Source organism: Pelodiscus sinensis, chromosome 11 (assembly GCF_052426305.1).
Source record: "Pelodiscus sinensis isolate ZL-2025 chromosome 11, ASM5242630v1, whole genome shotgun sequence".
Taxonomy (NCBI): domain Eukaryota; kingdom Metazoa; phylum Chordata; order Testudines; family Trionychidae; genus Pelodiscus; species Pelodiscus sinensis.
In genome coordinates this window covers 15290245-15313798 of record NC_143062.1, presented here as the reverse complement: position 1 = coordinate 15313798, position 23554 = coordinate 15290245, and the positions used below count along the sequence as shown (strand labels likewise).

Here is a 23554-nt window from a genome sequence, read left to right as displayed (position 1 = left end):
AACTAACAGACCTTCCTATACCCCATCCATCGGGGGCAGGGGCAATTAACAAACGCCCTCATCCACCGTCTATGGGAGGCTGGGGCAATTAGCCCTTCCATGTCTCTACCATAGAGCAGGGGCGATTAACAGGCCTGCCCTCCCTCAGTCTGAGCAGAAACAAAATCAGCCCCCAGTGCTCTGCGCCCCCAGCCCCGTCAGGGCCCGGGTCCCAGGGCTCCCCCCGCGGACGGGGCGGAGTTGCACGGATCCTGCTGCAGTGGGGCAGCGCTATTTAAAGGGCCTCAGGGCCGGGCGACGCTTGCTCGCGTCCTGCAAGATGCTGCCAGTGGCTGGCAGCCGGGAGCCCCGCGCCCCCTTTAAGCAGCGGAAATGCTTCGGTGAGAGGGGAGTCCTGGAGGGTCCCTGCAGAGAGGGGAGATGACAGGGCGTCTCCTGCAAGGAAGCTCTGGCCGTGGGAGACCTTGGGGTGCCCTGCCCCCTTCGGGCTTTAAGCAGGGGAGCTGAACCGGGGTTGGATCTCCCTTTGCAGCGGGGGAGCAGAGAGTCCTGCTCCGGGCTAGCTGCCCCACCCTCGCTCGTTTTCTCTGAGGGTCCAGAGCTCTGTGGGCGCGGACGGGTCTCTCCCCCTCCTTCCGTCCGGCTTCGGAGGGCGCTGCTGGGGGTAGCCCTGACTCAGCCTCGGCCCCTCCGGCTGTGACCCTTCTTGGACCCACTTCTCGTTCCAGCTACCAGGAAACGCGAAGTAGCAGCGGTCCGCTCCAGGTTCCCCAGCAAACTCCCGGTGAGTGGGTGGGGCGGTTGCCTGGCGGGAGGAGGTGGGGCGCGAGGGCTCAGCGTACAGCAGCGGCCGAGAACACCAGCCACTGCATGGGAACTGGATCCTTCCGTCCGCAGGGGCAGGGAAAGGCAGGGGGTAGCCTGGGCTGGGGGAGGAGTGCTACCTTCCCCCTGCTCCCGAGCCACGTGCCTTTTTTTCCTCAGGTGATCCTGGAGCGGTACCCTAAGGAGAAGATGCTGCCAGCTTTGGATAGGACCAAGTTCCTGGTTCCCCAGGAGCTGACCATGGGTCAGTTTGTGACCATTATCCGGTAAGACAAGAGAGGAGCAGTGTGATTGGAGGTGAGGGTCTGGTTGGTATCACACTCCTGGTGTCTGTGCCCCAGCCCCTGCTGGCTCCTGCTTCCCTCTCTGAGTTGAGACAGGAGAGAGCTGTGACCCGGGCAGTCACTAGCCCACTTATGCTGTGCTCGAGTGGGTGCTAGAGAGAAAGGTGCTACCTACCAGAGGCTAATGCAGAGACTGTTCTCTGAACCATCCTTTCTTGGTGCCCTGGGTAAGGGGCATCCATCTCCATGCACTGCTGCTTTATGGGTGAAGTGTAGGGGGTGGCTGTCAACAAGTGCAGGCAATGTCCCAATACTGTTGTGCCCTGTGCCCCCTGCCCCCGGGCTGAATAGGCAGTGGGTGCTTTCAGGGAAGACAATTCAGTGCTTTCCCTTCTTACCTTCAGGTGGGACTCAGTTCTCCTGCTTTCTTGCTTCCCCAGAAACAGGATGTCCCTCAGCTCCACCCAGTCGTTCTACTTGCTGGTGGATGGTAGCCGGAGCCTGGTCAGCATGTCACTCACCATGGCTGAAGTGTACACACTGAACCGAGATGAGGATGGGTTCCTCTATATGACCTACGCCTCCCAGGAGATGTTTGGCTAAGGCTTCTGGTTGTCTTGGACTCCTGCACCTCTGAGAGAAGCCATTGTTGCCCATTCGAATGTTGCTACTTGGTAAATGGGATCATTCCACCCTATCTAGTCAGAATAGGAATGACATTCCTGCCTGGCCGGGGGGGAGGGGGCATCTACCCGGGTGTGCTGACACCAAGGAACCTGCCTATTTCCTCTCTGCCCCATGTGACTGCCTGAATGGTTTTGCTCCAAAGGGAACACTGCCTCCAGAGTAAGGACCCCTTCAGCCCTTACCCTGAGTCATGCAGTCCCCATGGGATGGCCTTATGTTGTGAGGAATAGTTACACCTACCAGCCTCTTGCACTGTGCATGATTCCCCTCACCATGAGACCAAAAGGATCCCACTAATTAAAGGTGGCATCGGAAGATGCTGGTCAGTGCTGGCTCTGAGTTCCTGCTGCACCACCTGGGGCTGATAAAAGCCCAGTCTATTCCCTCTGATTTTGGGGTGGATCTGAGGAGGTGAAAGATGACTTCATCTTATTTTGAGAGCTGTCTTCCAGCAACTTTTCTAGCCCCTCTATTGACCACCCTTGTAATTCCTGAGCAGGGTGATCCTCCTCCTCAAGGCTAGCCCTAGCTGTGCGGTAGGGCCGATCCTCCTGTAATGGAGGCTCTCATTTGTGCAGGGGGGAAAGGTAACCTTGCACTTGGCTTAAGCACTGTCTGTCCTTTAGACTGCATGTGTGCTCACGTGAGATTCAGAAGTACACCCTGTAGCCACCAGTTAACCCTGTTAAATGTTTCTGTAAATGCTTATCTGTGTGAAATGGGACTGGCAATCCAATCCAGCATGGCTGAGCCACTGCAGTTCCTGAGAGTAATGATTGCATTGGGAGGGCACAGAGCAATCCCTGCCAGGTGCAAGCAGCTCATGCTACCCAAGCCAGTAGAGAGGACTGAGGGGAGTGTGCCAATTATAGCTGTATTTAGAGCACATGGTCCCTTGGTCTATTATCCGGTGCAAATAACCCACTGTCTTGGGTAGAGGTTCTGTGCTTTGGAGAACCCCACAACTTTTTAGCAGCTCCCTGTATGAGGGTTGTTTAGCAGGTGCTTTGTTCACCCCCCCCCCCCCTTGCCTCCAGTGCTGCTGAGTTAGTAAAAGCTCCTGGAGGCCTTGCTGGAAGCCCATCATTTCAGACAGATCACAGGCTGCTTCTTTTTTTTTTTGTGCTGGGGGCTCTCACTGATTGAGAAATGGGGAAAATGAAAGCTGGGTTAGAGCACCCAAGGCTTCTAATAGTGCTGAGCAGGTAGAGGCTGAGATGGCAGTTTGTATCTTTTCTGCTCCCTGCAAAGTGGGCAGCATGTACCAAGGCCTCTCCTTCATTGCTGCTGTGAAAACTGATTTATTGGAGGGAAGGAAGGATGTTCTCCTGTTCTGGAAACATGTCTGAGAAGGCTGGAACATCCACTAAGAGTTCCTGCTCTACAGGAATAAGGCTTGCAGTCAGTCCTCTGGAGTCCTTGTATGTTGATAACAGGGACTCCTGCACCAGACAGATCTGAACAGGGACTTGGAACAGTGTAGGTGAGGTTTCTTTTTTTTTTTTTCTCCCTCTTTTCTTCCCATTCAACTCTGAGGAGGAAAAATTCTCTTTATTTTTTCCTACAAATTCATTCTCAGCTAGGTGGGAGTTCTGCCCATAGCACAAAGCTACGGAAAGGAGGCCTCTTTCCGTGGCACCAGTGTGATCTTCCTGTGCTACTTCTGGAGCCTAGCTAATGCAAATAGGTATACAGCAGTTTGAAGTTGGAAATTCCATTGGAAATTGGCTTGGTGGGGAGGGAGGGCTCTTCTCTGGACCTAGCCAGAAGCCTGTCTGTCTTCTCTCTATGCTCAACTGATCCATACACATACTGCCCCCCTCATTCTTCTCATGATCCTGCCATTATTAGCAGCATTCCATAAACTAGAGGTTACTGCCTCCACCAGCTCCCATCAGTCAGAGATACAGAGGCTTGGTGCTGTTCACCTGCTCTTACCCCATTCCAGAGTGGTAGTGGCTAACTGACCGTCTAACCAGGAGGATTGCCTCAGACAGACTGGCTGTATCATAAAGGTGAGAGCCACAAACACTGAAATCCCTCCTCCACTATAGGAGTGAGTTGTGCAGTTTGCATTGCTATAGCCTGTCCTGTGGATAAACACAGGACTTGCTGGCCTGCGCCAGAGGCTGGGACTGCAGCAGAGCTGACCCGTCATGACCCAAAATGTGCTAGAGAGAAGAGACCACAGCACAGACAGCGGAAGCACCTGGTGCTAGTTTTACTATTGAACTCACATCCTAGGCCATGACCCCTAACTCCCAGCTTTGTACAGAAATGAGTACTTTCACTCTGCTTTATATTTAGACGATCAAACAATGAATCAGATAAAAGGTGACTGCGCTGTTGGGTTTGGTAGCATAAATATGAGGACCGTTTAGCAGCACTTCAGCGTGCTGAGACGCTTCCTCCCCGTGGAGTGAGCAGGAACCCTGCTGCATTCACTGTGGAGGGCAGTGTTTGAAGAGAGAGCTGTAGTGACTGGCAGGGACAACGTTAGCTTAAAGAGCAGCTACCTAGGGCCATGGGGTGGTTTGGAACAGTTGAGAGTCCGAATGTTGCCATAGGAAACAACAATGGGAATCCGAAACTCTTGGCCTGGGCCCCTATCAGGGTTTTGGTTTCCTGGCTTTAGGTGCTTTCTATCAATTTGCCCTGATAACCAAAGACCCCAGTTAGCAATACACATATAAACCATCCCCTGCAAATAACCCACTAGAACCTTTTTGTCCCTTCTTGGGTACTTTGCAGAAGGGCTAGTTGTCTCTAAAGCCCCATAGCTGCTGGAAATTTAATCTTTTGGGATGTTGGGTGGCTTCCTGGATTCCCTGGTAGCTCATTTGTGGGGGGAGAGGAGCTGAAAGGGCCACTCCTATCGGTGGGGAAACCATTTTTTAAAACTAACTTTACTTCTCTTGATAAGTCATGATTTGCTTAAAAATAAAACCCTAACAGCAGGGAGCCTTTGTCTAAGGGGGACTGTGTGGAATGAGAATAACCTTCAAGGAGGAATTATCTGGGCAGAATTAGCCCTACCAAGATTAACAAGAACCACCAGAAGGAGTGGATGGCAGGAAGGGAAAGTGAAGGATGTGTGTCTGCTCAAACTCACTGAAGCAATCACTCTTAAACCCCCCTCTGTACAGCGCTTCTGTCCAGAGCAATAATAACCCTTGATAGTCAGATGCTGTCCTGGGCCTGAGCTCCCAGCTGCTGCAGCCTACTCTGAGCATAAATATATGTGAAAGTGTTCTCTGGATAGTTTAAATTATTCTGATCAACACAGCTGTTTCCAAACTATTTACAAAGCTGGCAGCAGTCCAAACTGGAAAGGCCAGTGTAGTGTGCCCAGAACAGAACTACCCTGTATAAGAAATGACAGTGACTCCTTCAGGCAGGGACAGAGGTCTTACATGTGGTTTGGGTAGGAAGACAACTAATCAAGGGTATGAACCAGAGCAGCTCCTGATTTGCAATGAGGTCCCTGTGCTGATGGTTGCTGTGGCTCCTGATTAGAGTTCAAAGTTCCATGCTAGCATCCAGGGGGGCCTCACCATACATCCAACCCATCTCTACAGGAGAGAATCCAAAGGCTTCCCCTATGGTTTCGAGAAGTCCGGCCTGTCCTAAATCCCCAAGTGGGGCACAGCGGGGTTCACTACGAGGGGTTCTCCACATCCTGTTTGCAGCGCTTGGCTGCCAGATCTTCATTGTGGGCCTTGCGAATATGCCTATACAGGTCCCCAGACTGGGTATAGCTGCGCATACAGTAGCGGCACTCATAGGGGCGCTCACGTGTGTGCACAGTGGCATGGCGTCGCAGTGTGTAGGAGCAGGAGAAGGTCTTGCCACATGTCTTGCAGGTGGGAACATCCTCAGTGAAGATACCGAAGTTGGGGTGTGCCTCGTACTCTGGCAGGTACATCTGCTCATGCAGTGGTGGTGTCACCATGCTGGAGTAGCCCTGTCCACCTGGCACTGGGATCATGTGGTAGGGAAGATGTTCTTGTGGAAGGAAGCCACCCTCTGAGGATACCTCCTCCATGCCACTGGGCTCCTCAAAGCCATTGGGGTGTCGGCTGCAGCCCCCAGCTGGCCCCACCTCCACTGTGGGCCTCTGGAAAATGCTCTCCATCCTCATCTCCATGCTCTGCCTCTCCAGCTGCTCCACTGTGTCGGGCTCCTCATCAGAGATCACAATGGCTTCCACCTTCACTTTGATGGGGCCCCTGTCCAGCTCCTTGGGGTAAAAGCCATCTAAGCTGCCCACCCGTGGCTCCACAGTTAAGTTCTCAGGGATGGTTTCCAGGCTGGATGGAGCCTCTGACACATTGCCTGGGGGGAAGTAGCTATGGGGGATGGTTTCAGTGGAGCTGCTGGGGCTGGGTAGGGAGACATCTGCAGAGGCTGGGGGGAGAGGCCTGCCCAAGACAGGTCCACGGGGTGAGTCACCCTCCATTCCTGGTTGGGTAGTATCGGCCATGTCTGCAGTTGGTGCAGGAGGCTGTGGAGGGCCTGCTTTCTCCAAGGGATTGTTCTTCCACTCCTCTTTCTTGTTCTTTCCTGCCTCACACCGGTGCAGAGGTGGTGGCAAGATATCAGGGCTCTGAAGCTGGCACTTGGAGGTGCTAGGCAGGAACTCAGAGCTGGCTGGGGAGTCCTCCTCCTTCTTAGTACTGTCAGCCTCCGCTAGTGCCCGTGCCTGAAGCTTCTTCTTGCATACCTTGACAATGTCATTCATGTGCAGGTAGCTGGCAGCTGCCAGCACATCCTCTACTGGAGTGTCATTGAAGGCAAGTGTACCCTGGTACATGAACTCCAGCAGGAGCCCAAAGGCTGGTGCTGTGACAATCTCATTATTGATGCAGACTAGGTCCAGCTTGTCCAGCCGCTCCTTGTAGAACATGTGAAAGAAAGTGCTGCAGGAGGCCAGCACGGCCCTGTGTGCTAGGAACTGGGTACTGCCCACCATGATTGTGCAGTCACAGAGGAAGCCTTGGTGTCGCTGCTCTCGCAGGCTCTGCAGCAAGTGCTTACTGTGGTCAGGGAACTCCATGCTGAAGGCTCTTAAGAGGACAGAGCAGGAGTGGGCATAGCCTTGAATCCCTTGGGCAGAGGGGAGGAAGGAAAGATCATAAGTGTTACTTTAAGCTGGAGGGGCTGAGGAAACATCTGCTCCCCTCCAGACAGTCCCATGAGCCCCTAAATCTCATGCTTTATCTGTCCCCTTGCTGCCTCAGCCTGCACTTCTTTACCTCATGGGCTGTGGGGCACCCCTTGCCTTGCATCTTTCATTATCTAACCCCTTGGTCCTCTCCAGTCTGCCCCATTGTGAACCCTCTTATCTCATGTTGAGCCTCTATACCCTTCTCCCCCCACAAATTGCCTTCTATCCACACTTGTCGTCTTCCTCCTCCAGCGGACACAATAGCTAGTGGCCCCTGCTCCTGTCATCCGCTAGGCAGGGGCCCACCTGCCGGGCCCACCTGCCCTACCCACGTTAGAGCTGGAAGCTAATAACCCCCCTTATTCCCCGCTCGTGGCAGTTCTCTAGGGCAGGTGTCCCCCATGCTCCCAGGGGAGGTGTGCGGTAACGTGGCTCTGGGTGTCCCCTTCTACGTGAGCCTGAGGTGGGAGAGGAACCTGCAGAGAGAGAACCTGGGAGGGAGGAGGGTTGGCGAGGGGGTCCCGGCTCTAGGGAGGGGACTGGGACAGAGAAACTGGGCTAGGTGGTTGCTTTCCGCCCCCGTGGTGCGTGAGGGGCACTCGGGGATCCCAGGGGAGGGAGATCAGGCCAGGGCTGCTCCGAGCGGGGCGCTCAGGCGGGGGAGGATGATGGGGGTTGCGAATCCCGGTTTAGGGGGCTGGGGCCGGCCTAAGTCGGGGGTAGTGGGGCCGGTTCTGGTCCCGCGTGAGGGGAGCGGGGCCGGAGATCGCGTGCGCGGGGCCAGGGCCGGTTCTGGTCCGCGTGAGGGGAGCGGCGCGGGCGGCTAATCCCGGCTCAGGAGATTCTTTGCCCCTTGCCCCCCATATCCCCACTCACCACAAAGCCGCGGCCTGAAGGGATCCGCCTACTCCCGCCCCATGCTGCCAGCCTTTGCCCCTTCTCCCATCTCTGATGCTTGATTGGCTGGGGATCTCTGTCACTCTCCAGTGTCCCCCGGAGATTGGATATCGGCCGCTGTCATTCAATCCCCATTTCTCTCCATAGTTTAAAACACCCGTCACTCAATGCGATCCGTCTGTTGATTGGTTTCCTATCTGCTGTCACGCTCACGCTCCGCTTGCTGACTGGCCGATTTCCAGCCAGCTCATCCCTCCGACTTCCAGACAGCTCAACGAGCTAGTGTCAGAACCGATCCTTCCCATTGATTGGTCAATGCGTTGTGTCACTCCACTGATCCCGACTGCTGATTGGTGAATTAATCATTTCGCGTAAGGGGGAGGGACTTCGGTCTCCACAGTACCCACGGAGAGGCGTGTGCGTGAAGGGGGCAGTGTGAGCGACGCGGGCATAGTTTCGCTGGGGGAGGAGGGTGGGTTTGTTTGCTCGCTGCGCTCCTCCCTTCGCTTGTCCCTGGCCACTCGTTGGGCCCGGCGCGTGTCCCGGCCCCTCCCTGGCTGCGCTGGCCGAGAGGCGCCGCCTGGCCCCCAGAGCGCCGGGGTTCGCCGCCAGGGGGAGCCGCGGGCCCTAGCCTGCCCCCCGCCCGCTGTCATTTCAAACCAGCCCCGGGGTTTGAATGTCAACGTGCGCGGGAACCGCGCCCGCCTCTTCGTTCCGCGCCAATCGCCGGGCATGAGGAGACGGGGGGCGCCGCGAGCGGGGACTCCCGTGAGGCGCTCCGTGCGCCTGGCGCAGGGCGGCGCGGAGGAGCCGGTGAGAGCGGGGAGCCCAGCGGGTCGGGCAGGGCGGCCCCGGCCCCTCACTGGGTTGAAAGGGCGGCGGGGCAGGCACCGCGCCCGGAGCAAGCTGGCGCTCAGTAGCGCGAGACGGCGAGAGCCCCGACCCCCGGTTCCCCCGGCCAGCCTGCTACCGCCCGGCGGGCGAGGCACGGAGCAGGGTCCCGGGTGTGGGCTGCGCTGGCCGAGTGCAGCGGGGGGCGAGAGAGCCAAGCTGATGAAGGCTGCGTCGGCCGACGCTACGACGGCAGGGGTGCAGCTCCCCGGCTGGGGCATCCCCGCGTGCTGCGGCTCCCCCGAAGGGCTCCGTCTGTCACCTGGCGGTGTCTGGTCCAAGGCTTTGGTCCGCGTATCTGTGTCTCTCGGGCTGTGAGGTTTCACAGGCCCGGGGGCGGCCGCTAGATCAAGCTAAGTTTTAGGTGCAGACCAGGCTCTTGCTGCAGGCAGTTATTTATTAATCCAAGAAAAAGCGGAGGTGACTTGATGACAATCTGTAACCGTAGAGAGGGGAGTTCTAACAGCAGAGGGCTCTTTAGTTCAGCTGTCAAAGGCAGTGGGTGGGAGCTGAAGACCCTCAGACTAAAAAAGTGACTCAAACTGAAAGAGACTCGCTTTCAACAGTTTTAGAGGGGTAGCCAGTGTTAGTCTGTAACTTTAAAAAATAAGGAGTAGTCCTGTAGCACCTTAGAGGCTAACAAATCTATTTATGCTATAATGAGCTTTTGTGAGCAAAACCCACTTCCTCAGTTGAGCAGACTGGAGAGAAAAGGGAGACCCCTCACAATTTATTACAGAAAAAGGGGGCATACCTGTCAATTGTAGTGCCCATACTAATGAGGCTAATTAAGTGGGTTGGAAGTGTCTCATAATTAGCTTTTGATGTCAATTGGGTGTTGAATGTAAGGAAAGCAGGTTTTATAGTGGCTCATCCAGTAGGGATGTAATAGTGTAGTCAGTTAACTGATAAGCAAAAGCTTATAGGTTAATGCTATAGACTACTACACACATTTTCCCCCTCTACCACTGCCAGTAAATTTTTTAGCAGGCTGGCTAGCAGCCCTGCTCAGTCTCGGCTTGCGATGCGTCCAGGACCTACCCCTGCTATGGCTCTGCATTTAAAATGTATTATGAACCAAGCAGGCAGCCCAGCTGAGTCCTGGGTTCGGGCCCTCCCCCTGCTGTGTTTTTAAAGTGTATTAGGAGCCATGCAGGCAGCCGGGCTCAGTTATGGCTCAAACTGGGTCCAGGAGCTCAGATCCTCTCCCCTCTCCCCCTCCCCCTCTGATACAGAGGCAGCAGCATGGAATGGCAGGGGGCTCCTTAGGAGTGAGGTGCACATGCTGCTGACCCCTCTCCCAGGGACTATAGAATACTGTAGTAGACTAACCGATAATTTGTGAGGTTACTTGACTATTCAATTCACCGATATTTAACAATCCTATCATCCAGTTCATGTCTTTGTTCAAAGCCATGAGTGAGTGTGCCAAATTTGCATAGGAAGGCCAATTCTGCAGTCTTTCTCTGTAGTTGATTTTTGAAATTCCTTTGTAGAAGAATGGCTATTGGTAAATCCATTAATGAGTGCCCAAGTAGGTTAAAATGTTCTCCTACAGGTTTTTGTGTCTTATCATTTCTGATATAAAAAACCTGTGAGGGTCCCCCCCTTTTCTCTCCACTCTGCCCATCTGAACAATTTGCCCAGCATCATCATGAACTGCTCATCATCTATAGCCTTTACATTTTGCTTGGGTCATCTTTCTAGGAGTTCTGCTTTTGCACAACTAGAAGTTATGGGGTACAGTTGACTGAGAAATTATTTTGAGAATTTTCAACTTTCAACAGGTTGTGGATCAGGCCATAGTCGTTAACTGTTTTTTGCTTTGCGTTATAGTTTCCTTCTGAGAACTGTGACTTTCTTCTTCCAACTTTTTTTAGTGTACATGAACTTAGTTTTGAAAGTGGGATACTTCAGCAACTTCCAAACCTATCTATCTTCCTTGACAAAGCAGGAAATTCATTAAACATAATAGCTTTTCAGGATCAGTTGGAGTTTTAACATTTTTGGGCCAAAATTTCCTGCTAGCTCTAGTTCTGGACTTGAGGCAGGAACTACTGTATAAGGTTTGCTGGCTTGTGCTATGCAGGAAGCCAGTACCTTCCAGCCCTTATATCTATGACATACTATTGTCTGGACTCCAGTCAAGATTAGGGCTCTGCAGAGACAGGTGCTTTATCAACACACAGTAAGAACTACTCCCTACCATGGAGAACTTCGTGCTGTAACTAGAAAAGGCTGGGAGGGGAAACAGATTTACCCACAAACAAGTCTTTGGCAGACCCAAGACTTGACTGTAATCTAGTGATCTATCCACTATTGCACTGCTTCCTTATGCCCCGTTAGAGTTCCCTCTAACCCATAATGTTGGAGTGAAAGAAGCATCAGCAATCCACTGTGGGTTTTCAACAGCCTCAATAAAACCCCCTCCCTGCTCAGTCAGGTTTCACTTCCTTGCCACTTGTTGTCACAAAACCATCTGCTCTTCTTGTGCCTGTAGAGCCTGCTCTTCTTGTGCCTGCAGGTGAACTAGGGGTGAAGTTTTAAGAGGAAAAAAAAATCAACAGCAAAAAGTGATCAAAGTTCATCTTACTAAGAAAACACCCCTCTGCCAAGAATAACTTGAAAGGACAATTTCTCACCTGGGACTTGAGGTACTTTGAAGGGAGTCTCACACCCAACACCATTAGGAGAGAGGTTTAAGTACCCTCTTTCATGATTTGTTACCCTGAGGCACAAGATCTCACTGTTGTAAATCCAGTATTGGACAACACCCAAAATATTAACCATTCAGGATGCAGACCAGGTAGTAGGGTTACAGTCTGGCTTCAGGCCCTGCCACTTTCTCATTTTATCTTCAATCTCACATCAAACAATCTGACAGCTGGGCTACATGTAGACTGGCATGATTTTCCGCAAATGCTTTTAACAGAAAAGTTTTTCCGTTAAAAGCATTTGCGGAAAAGAGCGTCTAGATTGGCACAGACGCTTTTCTGCAAAGCACTGTATCAGAGGCAGCAGTGCAGGGTGGGGGAGCAGGTGGGAGCTGGTGCTTATGGGGAGCTGGCTTTTAAGCAGTCTCCCTGTGAGCACCGGCTCCTCGGAGGCTGCTTGCCCCCTTGAGCTGCTGCCTTTGCATCAGAGAGAATAGCATGGGGAGAGGTGAATGGGAGCCGATACATGTAGGGATCTGGCTGCCTGTCCCCTCATTCTGCTGCTACTGATACAGAAACAGGAGCATGGGGTGGGGAGGCAAGCTTAAAAGCCAGTTCCCCATGAGACTGGCTCCTGCCTATGTATTTGAAACAGCAGTGTGTGGGGTGGGGCAGGTGGCTCCATCTCGAAAACTGGCTCCTGCCTGCCCTTAACCCCGCCCACTGACTCCATGCTTGAGGCAGCAGTGCTGGAAGGAAGGGACAGGTGGCTCCATGGAAGCCAGTGCTCTCAGGGAGCCAGCTTAAAAGTTGGCTCCCCGTGCGCACCAGCTTCTGTGTAGCTGCCTCCTTCCCTCCACATGCAAATGTGTAATTGCTGAAAATTTCAGTGGCCAAACGTTTACAAAAAAATGCTTTTTCACATCCCTAGTTATGGTATGTCCATATCTTGAATACTGCATGGAGGAGGTCACCCAATCTTTAAAAAGTTATATTGGATTTGGAAAAGATACAGAAAGGACAACAGAAATTATTAGGGGTAAGGAACAGCTTCCATGTGAGGAGATCTTAACGAGAAAGGGACTTTTCATCTTGGAAAAGAAATGACTAAAGGATGGGGAGATCTGTTGGAGGTCTAGAAAATCATGAATGGTGTGGAAAAATAGAATAAGGAAATGTTATTTACTCCTTCACTAACAACACAAGAAGCTCACCCAATTAAATATATTGGCAGCAGATTTAAAACAAACAAAACAAATAATTTCTTCACTGTCAGCCTGTGGAACTCTTTGCCAGGAGGTGATGGAAAGGCTCAAACTACAACAGGGTTCCAACAAGAACAAAATAAGTTCAAGGAGGATACTAGCCAGAATGGAAAGGAATGGTGCCCCTAGCTTCTGTTTGCCAGAAGCTGAGAATAGGCGACATGGGATGTATCATTTGAAGATTTGCCTCTTCTGTTCATGTCTTCTGATGCACTTGGCATCGGCCGCTGTTGGACAGGATAGTGGGCTAGATGGACCATTGGTCTGACCCGGTATGGCTATTCTGGTGTTCTTATATAAAGCCCAAATATAGCTGTCCCCTGATGTAACCCACTAGACCCCACCACCCTTCCAGAGCTGAGATAGAGTCCAGGAGTCCTGTTACTCTCTGCAGTTAGTAACAAAGTAAGAATATATATTAAAATATTAAGGCTAACCGGTGTCACTTAGGGTATGTCTAGACTACATGCCTCTGTCGCCAGAGGCATGTAGATTAGGCTACCAGACATAGTAAAATGAAGCAGCGATTTAAATAATCGCCGCTTCATTTAAATTTACATGGCTGCCACGCTGAGCCGACAAACAGCTGATCAGCTGTTTGTCGGCTCAGCGCGATAGTCTGGACGCGTGGGTGTCGACATCAAAGGTATTTGTCGACCACCCAGGTATGCCTCCTGGAATGAGGTATACCTGGGTGGTCGACAAATACCTTTAATGTTGCCACCCGCGCGTCCAGACTATCGCGCTGAGCCGACAAACAGCTGATCAGCTGTTTGTCGGCTCAGCGCGGCAGCCATGTAAATTTAAATGAAGCGGCGATTATTTAAATCGCTGCTTCATTTTACTATGTCTGGTATCCTAATCTACATGCCTCTGGTGACAGAGGCATGTAGTCTAGACGTACCCTTAGTCTACTCTCATGCTCTCACCCTTCCCCCCATCATGGCAAGCACAGGTTGCCCTCACCCCACCAAAATCTGAGATGGCACCCCTGCTCAGTGACTGCCCTTATGTTCCTCAACCTGGTTTCTAGGTACATGCTGTCATCAAAGTCCCCTGGTGTCATTCCCATCACCTGGGGAAGTAGGCTAAATTTAGCACTGGTGAGACTCAGCCCCTCCTCCTCAGTAAAGGATCAGTTCACTTGTGACTGGCCCCAAGAAATAATGACATTTAAAAACAAGAAAAAATGTATATTCTTTTTCATTTGAGCCTTTAGGGTCATACCAGGCTCACTTCTAGGGACTGTTAGGGGCACATCTAGGCCATGCTTTCAAGCTTTCCTTTGCAATCATGAAGGTTAGAATAGTGATAGAAATGTAGCCGTGTTAGTCTGGGGTAGTTGAAGCAAAATGCAGGACAATGTAGCACTTTAAAGACTAACAAGATGGTTTATTAGATGATGAGCTTTCGTGGGCCAGACCCACTTCCTCAGATCAAAATCAAGGTTAGAAACACTCTTTTTTAAAGAGCAAGCTGCAATTCTTACAGAATCACAGGATTCCAGGAGCTGAGGCTTTAGGCAAAGTGCCAAATGGCATGAAGATTGACAGGACTGTAAATTACAATCCTTTGTTAATTTGTAACCTCTAATGATGAAATTGAGCCTGCGGATGTAGGTAGCTCAGCAGTCCTCCCAGTGTCAGTGTCCAGCTCCTGCTCTACCTGAGAGTGGAATATTAACCAGGGCCCCATACTCCTCTACAGGTCCTGAGAGAAGAGACCAGTTCTGAGGGAGGGGGCATTCCCCTTATCCTGCAGCCCCGGGCAAGTATCAAGGCTCATAAACTACATTTCACGCTAACCCGGGATCCATCACCCACTCCGGCCAGCAACCCTACCCTCGTGCCAGCCATGAAGCCCTCAGCTGGACCAGCCATGGAGCCCTTGCCAGTATTAGCCAGGGAGCCTCCACTACTCCCGCTAAAGGATGAACCCACCAGGACTGCAATGAAGAGAGGCCTCTCCAAGAAGCAAGCAGCAAGGGTGGAGCCTTCCAGAAGCAGTGGGTGGGCAGCTCTAGACCAAGATGCCCCCTTGGTGAGTCACTCTGGTTTGTATGTCTGGGTCTGGGGTCATCCCTTCCCTCCTTCTCCCAAGGTGTTACTGGTTGGCTTAGCCCTCCAAGTGTTTCACCGGGATCAGAGGTTTGATCAGACCTACCCTGATGGTCCGCTGGCTCCATTAGCCCCATGCAGAGACTCTCATGGGCTGTGAGAACTGCAGAGCTGATATCTGGCTATTTCTGTTTTCCTTCCAGTCACCCTGTGTGAGGCTGAAGAGGCTGCAGATCTCAGAGGAGGATGAAGAAGAGGAGGAGCTTTTCCCCACCTTAAATGAGAGCTCAGGAGAGAAAGCGGTAGTGTGTTCTCTTCCTTCTCTAGCCCCTCTGCTTCAGCCCTCGTGGATCCCCCCAATGGTGAGAGGGATGTGCTGTGCTGAGGCTGCCCGCAGTCAGCAATAGTTGTACTGGGACATCTGCCTGATGCACTGGGGTCAACAAATAGCTACCAACTTAGAATGGCTTTCAGTCACTACTGATGTGGGTGGGGCTGGATCAGAGCCAGCATCACCTAGAGAGAAAAGACACTGTGTCCCATTCCCCAGCTTCCTGAGCCAACTAGTTTCCCCCCAGTGCTGAGGCTGGATTGGAGCTGATGCCACCCAGCAGTGAAAGGCCCTTATCCTGTGGCCCATCTGACTTAGCCAGCCAGTCCTTCCGCTTTGGGGCTGGATCAGAGTCAGGGCACTTTAGCAGTGCGAGTCCTGGCTTGTATCCCATTCCCTGTCCTCTGAATCCAGTCTGGCCCTCCCATGAGACGGGTTATACACATATTAGAAGCTCCTGCCGATGCCAGCCAGCCCACTGTAGGTGCAGAGTGGAGCAGCCTCACTGTGGCTGGGTAACAAACCCTCTCATTAGTATAGATAAAACAAAAAACAAGACTATGTAGCAAGATTAGTCTTTAAAGTGCTACATAGTCCTGTTTTTTGTTTCAGCTACACCAGACTAACACGGCTACAATTCTATCACTATTAGTATAGATAGTGGCTGATCCCAGGACTCAGGCCCTGCAGCCTCCTCCCTCCAACTAAAACCCCTCTGCTGCTCAGTGCCATTTTAGCTCATTCTTATGCTTGCAGCTGAGGGATAATGCTTGGGGGTGGGAGCTGCCTCTCTGTTAAGGATTGCCTTTTGGCTTGGCTGTCTCCCACTGTAGAATCCAAACCTGGACTGGCAAGAGTTCAGAGATGAGAGAGACCAACTACAGGTGCTGGAGACTGCGCTGCCTGGCTCAGAGACAACTGCTGTCATGGAGCTCACAGCACCCAGGCTGCAGGGCAAAGCAGCCAGCAACACCCCCAGGCTGCAGGGCACTGCCCTCTGGCTGCAAGGTGGGGCAACCAGCAGTCAACCTAGACTACAGGGTAAGGCCCCCACATTGCAGGACAGGACGAAGATCAGCACTCCTGGATGGCAGAGTGAAACTTTCAAGCTGCGGAGCGTGGCACCTGGGACACCAGGTCTGACAGAGACAGATACTCCAAGGATGCAGAGCATTGCCTCTGGAACATCGAGCTTGGCAATGTGGAGAAAAACTGCAGCACTCAAGCCACCAGCTCCCAGCCCTAAGAGTCCAAGGAAGCAGAACAAGGTAAAGGAAGAGCCACACTTCTGCACTGGAGTGCCAGAGCAGTCCAGGTGCGGAGCTCCCTTTCCATGTCTAGTTGTAGTACCAGGCTCCCTTCCTTGTCCCAGTGCCTCTCCCCATTGCGTGCCAAGCGGAGTCTCCCTTTAAACAGTTGCCCCATTGCCTAACAGTCATGGCAGCTCCCCTCAGACCTGTACCCTAATGTCACAGGCAGGGAAGTAAGAGCCCAGAGTTGCCTTCTCACACTGGCTGGGAGCAGGCTCAGGGCGTGTGAGAGGGCATCATTGGCTCAATCATTGCTGGCTGGAATGGTCCCTGCCATGAGAGCATGGTGCGCAGCAACCTTTTCCTGCAGCACCAGATTCTGGACTCTGCTACTTGGAAGAGAACAGACCTGGTTCAACCAGGCTTTGTCCTATCCAAGGGGCTCCTGGAGAGGTGTCCCTTTTTGTGTTAGTTTCTGCCCGAGGCAGGGATCCCACTAAGTGCTATTCTCTTTCTTGTTAGCATTTCTTTTTCTCCTCCACCTGCTGCATCCTTCTTCCCTTCCTGCTCATCTTGGGCATCTCTGGTTGGTTCCTGTGGGAGCACAGCAGCCCTGTCTCTGTCCTGGGGCTTATGGGCCAGTGGCAACTGGCCTGGAGTCATGTAGCCATCCTGTGGAGAGACCCGGAGGAGGCATGCAGCTCACAGTGCAGGTAAGGGATCTTGCGGGAGGCAGGCTGTCACATGGAAGTGGTGGGCATTAGCAAGGGCTTAGTGACAGCACAGATCTGTAGATAATCAAACAGGAGCACATGGTGACAGCACAGGCTGCAATGGTAGCAGACGGCTTGTGCTTTCCCTCTGTCTTAGCAGATGCTTGGAGTGAAGGGGAACTGACTTTCGTTCTAGTCTCTGTTCTGGTAAGTACTGATGCCCCCAGTACCACTGTTCAAGTATCTGTCTCTTAACCCCCATCTCTGCTCTCCCTCTGTGACCGCTGCAGTTTGGTGCTAGTGGAAAGCATCCCTGTGGGCCTGGATTACAGCCCCTCCAGTCCCCGCCACCTCCCCATTTTCCAGGCCTGGATGGATCTGTTGGATGCAGCCAACCATTCTGTGGACATCGCTGCTTTCTACTTCACACTCCGTGATTCAGACACGCAGGAGAAAGAAACCTCATCCTGGCAGGTTGGCTTAGTGCAGGCAGAGGGAGCCCTGGTCTGCTCCTGTTCTGGGGGAGGTGGAAGTGATTGCTAAGCTGTAACACTTATGCTGCTCCCTGCAGGGCAGGCAAGTGTTGGAGAAGCTGCGGGACCTGCCGTCTCGGGGCATCAAGCTGAGCATTGCTGTGAATGGCCCTCAGAAGTCAGACCAGGACACCAAGGAATTGGCCAGCAAAGGTAACATATGGGTTGGGACAGTCCCCGCAAGCTTGCCTAGGGTTAGTAGTATATGGGGAAATGTCAGTCCTGGGAAAGGAGCAGACAAGACCCCACCCAGCTGGGCTGGGATAGCAAGGCTGAGAGAGTGGGAAGGGATATCTCTGTGTGATGGCCATTGTTCTGCTGATGCTCCCCACAGGTGCAGACATAAAGTATGTGGCGTTGGAGAGCCTGACTGGAGGGATTGTGCACACCAAGTTCTGGGTGGTGGATAGCAAGCACATCTACATTGGCAGTGCCAACATGGACTGGCGTTCACTGACGCAGGTACCACAGTGGGGAGGGGGTGAACAGAGGGAAGGTTATGGGAGGAGGCATGGTGTGCCCCCAGGGACTGGCGCTAGGGGGAGGGTGGGAAGAGGGGAGGTATGCCCCCAGGGGCTGGCGCTAGGGGGAGGGTGGGAATAGGGGAGGTGTGCCCCCAGGGGCTGGCGCTAGGGGGAGGGTGGGAAGAGGGGAGGTGTGCCCCCAGGGGCTGGCACTAGGGGGAGGGTGGGAAGAGGGGAGGTGTGCCCCCAGGGGCTGGGCTCACTCTCCTGGGTCCTTGTAGGACAGGGTGAGGCCTGGAGCTGGGCATTGGATGGTGAGGCTGGCTCTCCACAGGCTCCTCACTCACTCTCCTGGGTCCCTGAGGTTTCCAGTTCAGCCGGGGTCTCCTGCTGGAGTTGGGGCCATGTCTCGTTTGCTGCGCCCTGTTCCCAAACACCTTGTCTTGCAGGTGAAGGAGCTGGGTGCTGTGCTCTACAACTGCAGCTGTGTGGCCAGTGACCTGCATCGGATCTTCACCATGTATCAGGCATTGGGAGGGCAGGGGGCCTCGCTCCCCAAGACGTGGCCGGCTTATGTCTCCGCGCAGTCCAGCCTAACCCACCCCCTGAAGCTGCAGCTCAGTGGCAGCAGTGCAGAACTGTACCTCTCTGTAAGTGTCCATATGGGCTCTGTCAGGCTGAGTGGCTCATCGTGGCTGTTTCCTGGTCCTGACACCTCCTCTGTCATTCTGGTGCCCACAGCGGAGCCATTGCCTGCTAGCACTGCTGGAGGGGGCAGCATCTTGGCACAGGGGCTGGATCCAAGCCCTGGAGATGGCTGCCTTTCCAGGGGCCTCTCTCTGCCCTGAGAGGTCCTGTTACCCCCTCCCCAGAGTCAGTGCTGTGACACAGCCTGACCCTGATGTGGTTTGGCTCCTAGATTCTGTGCTTTGACATGACCTGCCTGTCTCTATACCTGTATTTGTTTGGGTTGCAGAGCTCTCCTCCCGCCCTCTGCTCCACAGGCCGCACCCCAGACCTCACGGCCATTGTCAGCACCATCCAGGATGCCCAGGCCTTTATCTACATCTCAGTGATGGACTATGTGCCCCAGTGCACCTTCTGCCAGCCCAAGAGGTGGGAACCAGAGGATGTGCAGGCAGGAGGTGGAGTTCAGGCAGCCAGCTCCCCTCACACTGCCCCTTCTAGACCTAGCCAGGAATCCCGTGCTACCCTCCTGCATGATGCTGGTGGTATGGACAACCTGGGAGCTGCAGACAGTGAGGGTGGGGAAGAGAGAGAGGATCAGACACAGGCTGGCACAATGTCAGATTAATGGCTAGGGATGGGCAAGTTGGGGGCTGTTCCTGGTGAGCTGGACAAAGGCAGGGGATGGGACACAGCAATGGGCTATGATCTAGGGCTGGGCTGGGGAGAAAGTAAGATAAATGGGGGTCTCTGAGCCAGGGGGACTGTGGCTTGAGGGCTGGGGCCCAGGATCTGGGCATTTAGGGGGCGATGGCTAGGGAACTGTTGGGTCCCAACCCCTGACCCACTGTCCTTGGGCTGCCCTCCAGGTTTTGGCCAGTCATTGATGACGCACTGCGCGCTGCTGCCTGCAACAGGCGTGTGAAGGTGAGATTGCTCATCAGTTGCTGGCAGCACTCGGACCAGTCCATGTTCCTGTTCCTGGAATCGCTCAGTGTCCTCAGCCAGGAGCCTCTAGGCTGCCCCATCGAAGTGGTGAGTCCTGGAGTGGGGCAGAATTAGGAGGCTGAAGTTCCCGGGGCTGGGAATGGCTGGGACCTGAAGTGACTTTTCCTCTCCATGACTCAGTCCAGGGGCCAGCTGGTAGGAAGCAAGGGGACTTGGGGAGAGGCCTTTTGTGTTGGGAGCTCCCTCTGTATCAGTGCCCTGCATTGGCCAGGGGTCACAGACCATCTGTATAATCTTTTCATAGAAGCATAGAATCCTAAGGCTGGAAGAGACCTCAGGAGGTCATCAAGTCCAGCCCCCTGCCCAAAGCAGGACCAATCTCAACTAAATCAACCCAGCCACGGCTTTGTCAAGCCAAGACGTAAAAACCTTTAGTGATTGAGATCCCACCTCCTCCCTAAGTAACTCATTCCAGTGATTCACCACCTTCTTAGTGAAATAGTTTTTCCTGATATCCAACCTAGGCCTCCCTCACTGTAACTTGGGACCATTGCTCCTTGGTCTTCCATCCGTCACTACGGAGAATAGCCTATTTCCATCCTTTTTGGAACCTCCCTTTAGGAAGTTGAAGGCTGCTATCAAATCCCCCTTCGCTCTTCTCTTCTGCAGACTAAATAAGCCCAAATCCCTCAACCTCTCCTTGTAGGTCATGTGTTCCAACCCCGTAATCATTTTGGTTGCCTTCCGCTGGACCCTCTCCAATGTGTCCACATTCTTTCTATAGTGGGAGGCCCAGAACTGGTCGCAATACTCCAGATAGCCTCACCAGAGCCGAATAAAGGGAGATAATCACTTCTCTAGATCTGCCGGCAATCTTTTTGTAATCTTTGTATTGAAAAGTTCCCAGGTAATATTAAGTTGTTAAAGCTAAGGTACAATAAAACCCCGCTTAGTTTTCAGTTTCAGTTACAGAAAATGTATTTAGCAGAAGACCTCCAGGTAACACTTTGAATGCCATAACCAGACTTTCTTAAAAAGAAAAAAAGGCTTCAGAGGGGTAGCTGAATTAGTGTGTAACAGGAAAAACTTACAAAACAATGAATAGTCTAGTAGCACCTTAAAGACTAACAAAACATATAGATGATATCATGAGCTTTTGTGGGCACAACCCACTTCTTCAGATGACAGGAGTGTTGGAAGTCCAGATCCAAGAATAAATAAGGGAAGGAGGGAGGAAGAGGAAGAAGGAAAAAAAGTGGAGGGGAGAGAAAAAAAGAGAGACAGTGAGTAAATAATCTTCAGAGAGGTAGCCGAGTTAGTCTGTAACAGGCAAAAGCAAATAGTCTAGTAGCACTTTAAAGACTAATAGTTACAAGAGCTATTTAATTTGTAACTATTTAGTCTTTTAGGTGCTACTAGACTATTTGTTGTTAAAAAAGAAAAATCATTAGTTAAGCCCAGACACACTATTATTACTTACACAATACTACAATCTTAGGCCAGGTCTATACTATAACCTTACATTGCTATCGTTACATTCCTCGGGTGTGAAAAATGTACACCCCCAGTGATGCGGTTATACTGACCTAACCCTTGATGTACAGTGTGATGTCAACAAGAGGGTTTCTCCCATCAACATAGCCTCTTACGGAGGTGGATTAATGATATCGACGGAAGAAGCTATTCCATCCAGAGATGCTGGAACAATTTTTATAGTTGGGGTGCTGTGGTCCATGGAATCAAACTATAAATCCTGTATATAATGGGAACCACTTCGAGCTACAGCATCCCCCTCACCTCCAGTTCCAGCACCTATGGTTCCATCAGCATAATAGCATCTTTGCTGAAACTCTACAATGGTGCAACTCTATTGATGCAGCTGTGCTGCTGTGGCATTTGAAGTATAGTGTATCGGTGCCCAAAGCTGAAATAGTGTATCGGTGAGTGATCAGTCCTCTGACATCAGAGCGAAGTACAGCCTCATAAACCTGGAACTAATGGTACCTTTCAACATTCATTGAAGCTGTCTTGCAATTTAGCAAAACTACTCTTTTTATAATCTATTGCAATATTAATTAACATTAACCTGTCCATTACCTTAATTATATTCCCCCCATCTCTTTATTGGCCTTTTGCTTTACATGTTATTTAAATTAGCATCTGCACTAATGTCCTTTCCATAAATATAGAAAGCATTTTAATAAAGCATTTACAATTCTAGAAAACATTTATTATAAGTCTTGGTCAAACTAGTTGTAAGCACAACATAACAATAACAAGGTTGTGTAACTTTCTCATAACACGGTACCTCCACCTTATCTCTAACTTCCTTACACTAGCAACATCAGTTTCTCATAGTCCTCTACATTGAGGTTTTGGGTTTAATTTAGCTTAACTTGTACTTATTTCTTAACCTAAACCTTGTGTAGTAGGCTATACCAGGGGATCTGCTGGACCTGAGGGCTCAGAGATGACTTTGTGTTTGTCTCTTTCAGAAACTCTTTGTTGTCCCTGCATCAGCCAAGCAGAAACTCATTCCTTTCTCCCGTGTCAACCACAACAAGTACATGGTGACTGACCGCCTGGCCTACATTGGTATGTGCCTCCCTAACCTGGGGGTAAGGGATCAGCCCAGCGGCTGGAATCATGGACCAAGGGGGCCAGGGAAGCCATCACTGGGAACAATTACAAGATCTTAAGGCCAGTGAATGTTAGGAGCCAGGACTCCTGGGTCCTATCCTCAGAACTGGGAGGGGAGTGGAGTTTAGTGGGTAACAGTAGAGGAAAAGCAGAAGCCAGGATGGGGCCCTTGAATAAGTCAGTGTTGATTACCCACAAGCTGACCTTTGCTCCTCTCCTGGCAGGCACCTCGAACTGGTCAGAGGATTACTTCACCAACACTGCAGGGGTGGGGCTGATCATTAACCAGAGTGAGGCTGCCCCAGGAGCCTCCCAGCTCACCCTGCGGGAGGAGCTGGAAGCTGTGTTCCACCGGGACTGGAGCTCTGCCTACTCACAGGCACTCAGCCGCAAGCCCAGCTGTGCGGCCAAGAACTGAGGGTAGCTTCTCACCCGACAGCTGGGCCAGGTTCAAGACCCCTCCTCAGCTGGATGTACATTTGCAGCCTCCCTTGGAAACCCAGCGCTGTGGCAGCTTGCACTAGACCGCTTCTGCTCCCCCTGCACTGGGAGGGATCCCACTAGCCAAAGAAGGACCAATGAAGGCAGCAGCTGAGAGATGCTCTAGCATGTAGCTGTCAGCACTAGTGCCTTGGTACTTGCCTCCTGGCAGCATTTTGAAACTGAGTTGTGGGGCCCTGGCACATGGACATGAGCTGACGCTCAAGCATATGTGCTGACTCTGTGGGTGCTCTGTGGCTCAGGGTCTAAAACCGTCTCCCAGAAGAGATGGGCACCTTAGTAGGGAGAGGCGCTAACCTTACATTTTATTTGGGAACTGAAAGTCTCCTGTTTCATGACGGGTATTTTTTTAGGTGGGTCTCACTCACAGGTGCTGGATTGGAATCTGGCTTCCTGCACTCCGTGTGGCAGAAGGAAATAGGTCTTAGGGAAGTGGTTGGAAGAAATAGGAACAAAACTAGTACATAAGCTGCCAGCCAGTGCAAAGTGGCACTGCCCCAGAACTGAATGGGGGGCCAGTTGCAGCTGTGCCCCATGGCTAGAAGTGGCTTGCTGTATTGCAGGGGCCTGGGTCTTTGTGCTGTGGCCCTTCCAGTTGTGATGCCATTTAGCTGTTGAGCTGATGTGGATATTTCTAGATTTGGGGAATACAGTTTAGTGTGTGGAGAGATACAGGCAGCACTGATAGCTCGGAGCCACAACTGTGGCTGTAGCTGCTAGAAGAACAAAAAAGCACAACCACCTAAAGGCACTTAAATGC

At 52.2% G+C, this 23554-nt stretch overlaps 3 protein-coding genes across 3 annotated transcripts; 2 read left to right on the top strand and 1 right to left on the bottom strand.

Annotated features, from left to right (window-relative positions):
• Positions 1-271: 271 nt before the first annotated feature.
• Positions 272-2122, top strand: LOC102445122 (microtubule-associated protein 1 light chain 3 gamma-like). Its single transcript, XM_014568753.4, has 4 exons — positions 272-380; positions 729-784; positions 985-1091; positions 1550-2122. The coding sequence occupies exons 1-4, from the start codon at positions 320-322 to the stop codon at positions 1710-1712; spliced, it is 387 nt and encodes a 128-aa protein (XP_014424239.1). The 5' UTR covers positions 272-319; the 3' UTR covers positions 1713-2122.
• Positions 2123-4002: 1880 nt separating this feature from the next.
• Positions 4003-7996, bottom strand: ZBTB3 (zinc finger and BTB domain containing 3). The gene is made up of 2 exons (XM_014568742.4): positions 7840-7996; positions 4003-6902 (listed from the first exon to the last, which is right to left on the bottom strand). The coding sequence occupies exon 2, from the start codon at positions 6850-6852 to the stop codon at positions 5455-5457; it is 1398 nt and encodes a 465-aa protein (XP_014424228.2). The 5' UTR covers positions 6853-6902; positions 7840-7996; the 3' UTR covers positions 4003-5454.
• A 358-nt stretch (positions 7997-8354) lies between these two features.
• LOC102463517 (5'-3' exonuclease PLD3-like) lies at positions 8355-23390 on the top strand. The gene is made up of 13 exons (XM_075939306.2): positions 8355-8673; positions 14378-14710; positions 14931-15029; positions 15892-16326; positions 16831-17021; positions 17312-17495; positions 17593-17707; positions 17889-18016; positions 18468-18668; positions 18995-19134; positions 19575-19740; positions 22149-22248; positions 22518-23390. The coding sequence occupies exons 1-13, from the start codon at positions 8593-8595 to the stop codon at positions 22709-22711; spliced, it is 2367 nt and encodes a 788-aa protein (XP_075795421.2). The 5' UTR covers positions 8355-8592; the 3' UTR covers positions 22712-23390.
• Positions 23391-23554: the final 164 nt, after the last annotated feature.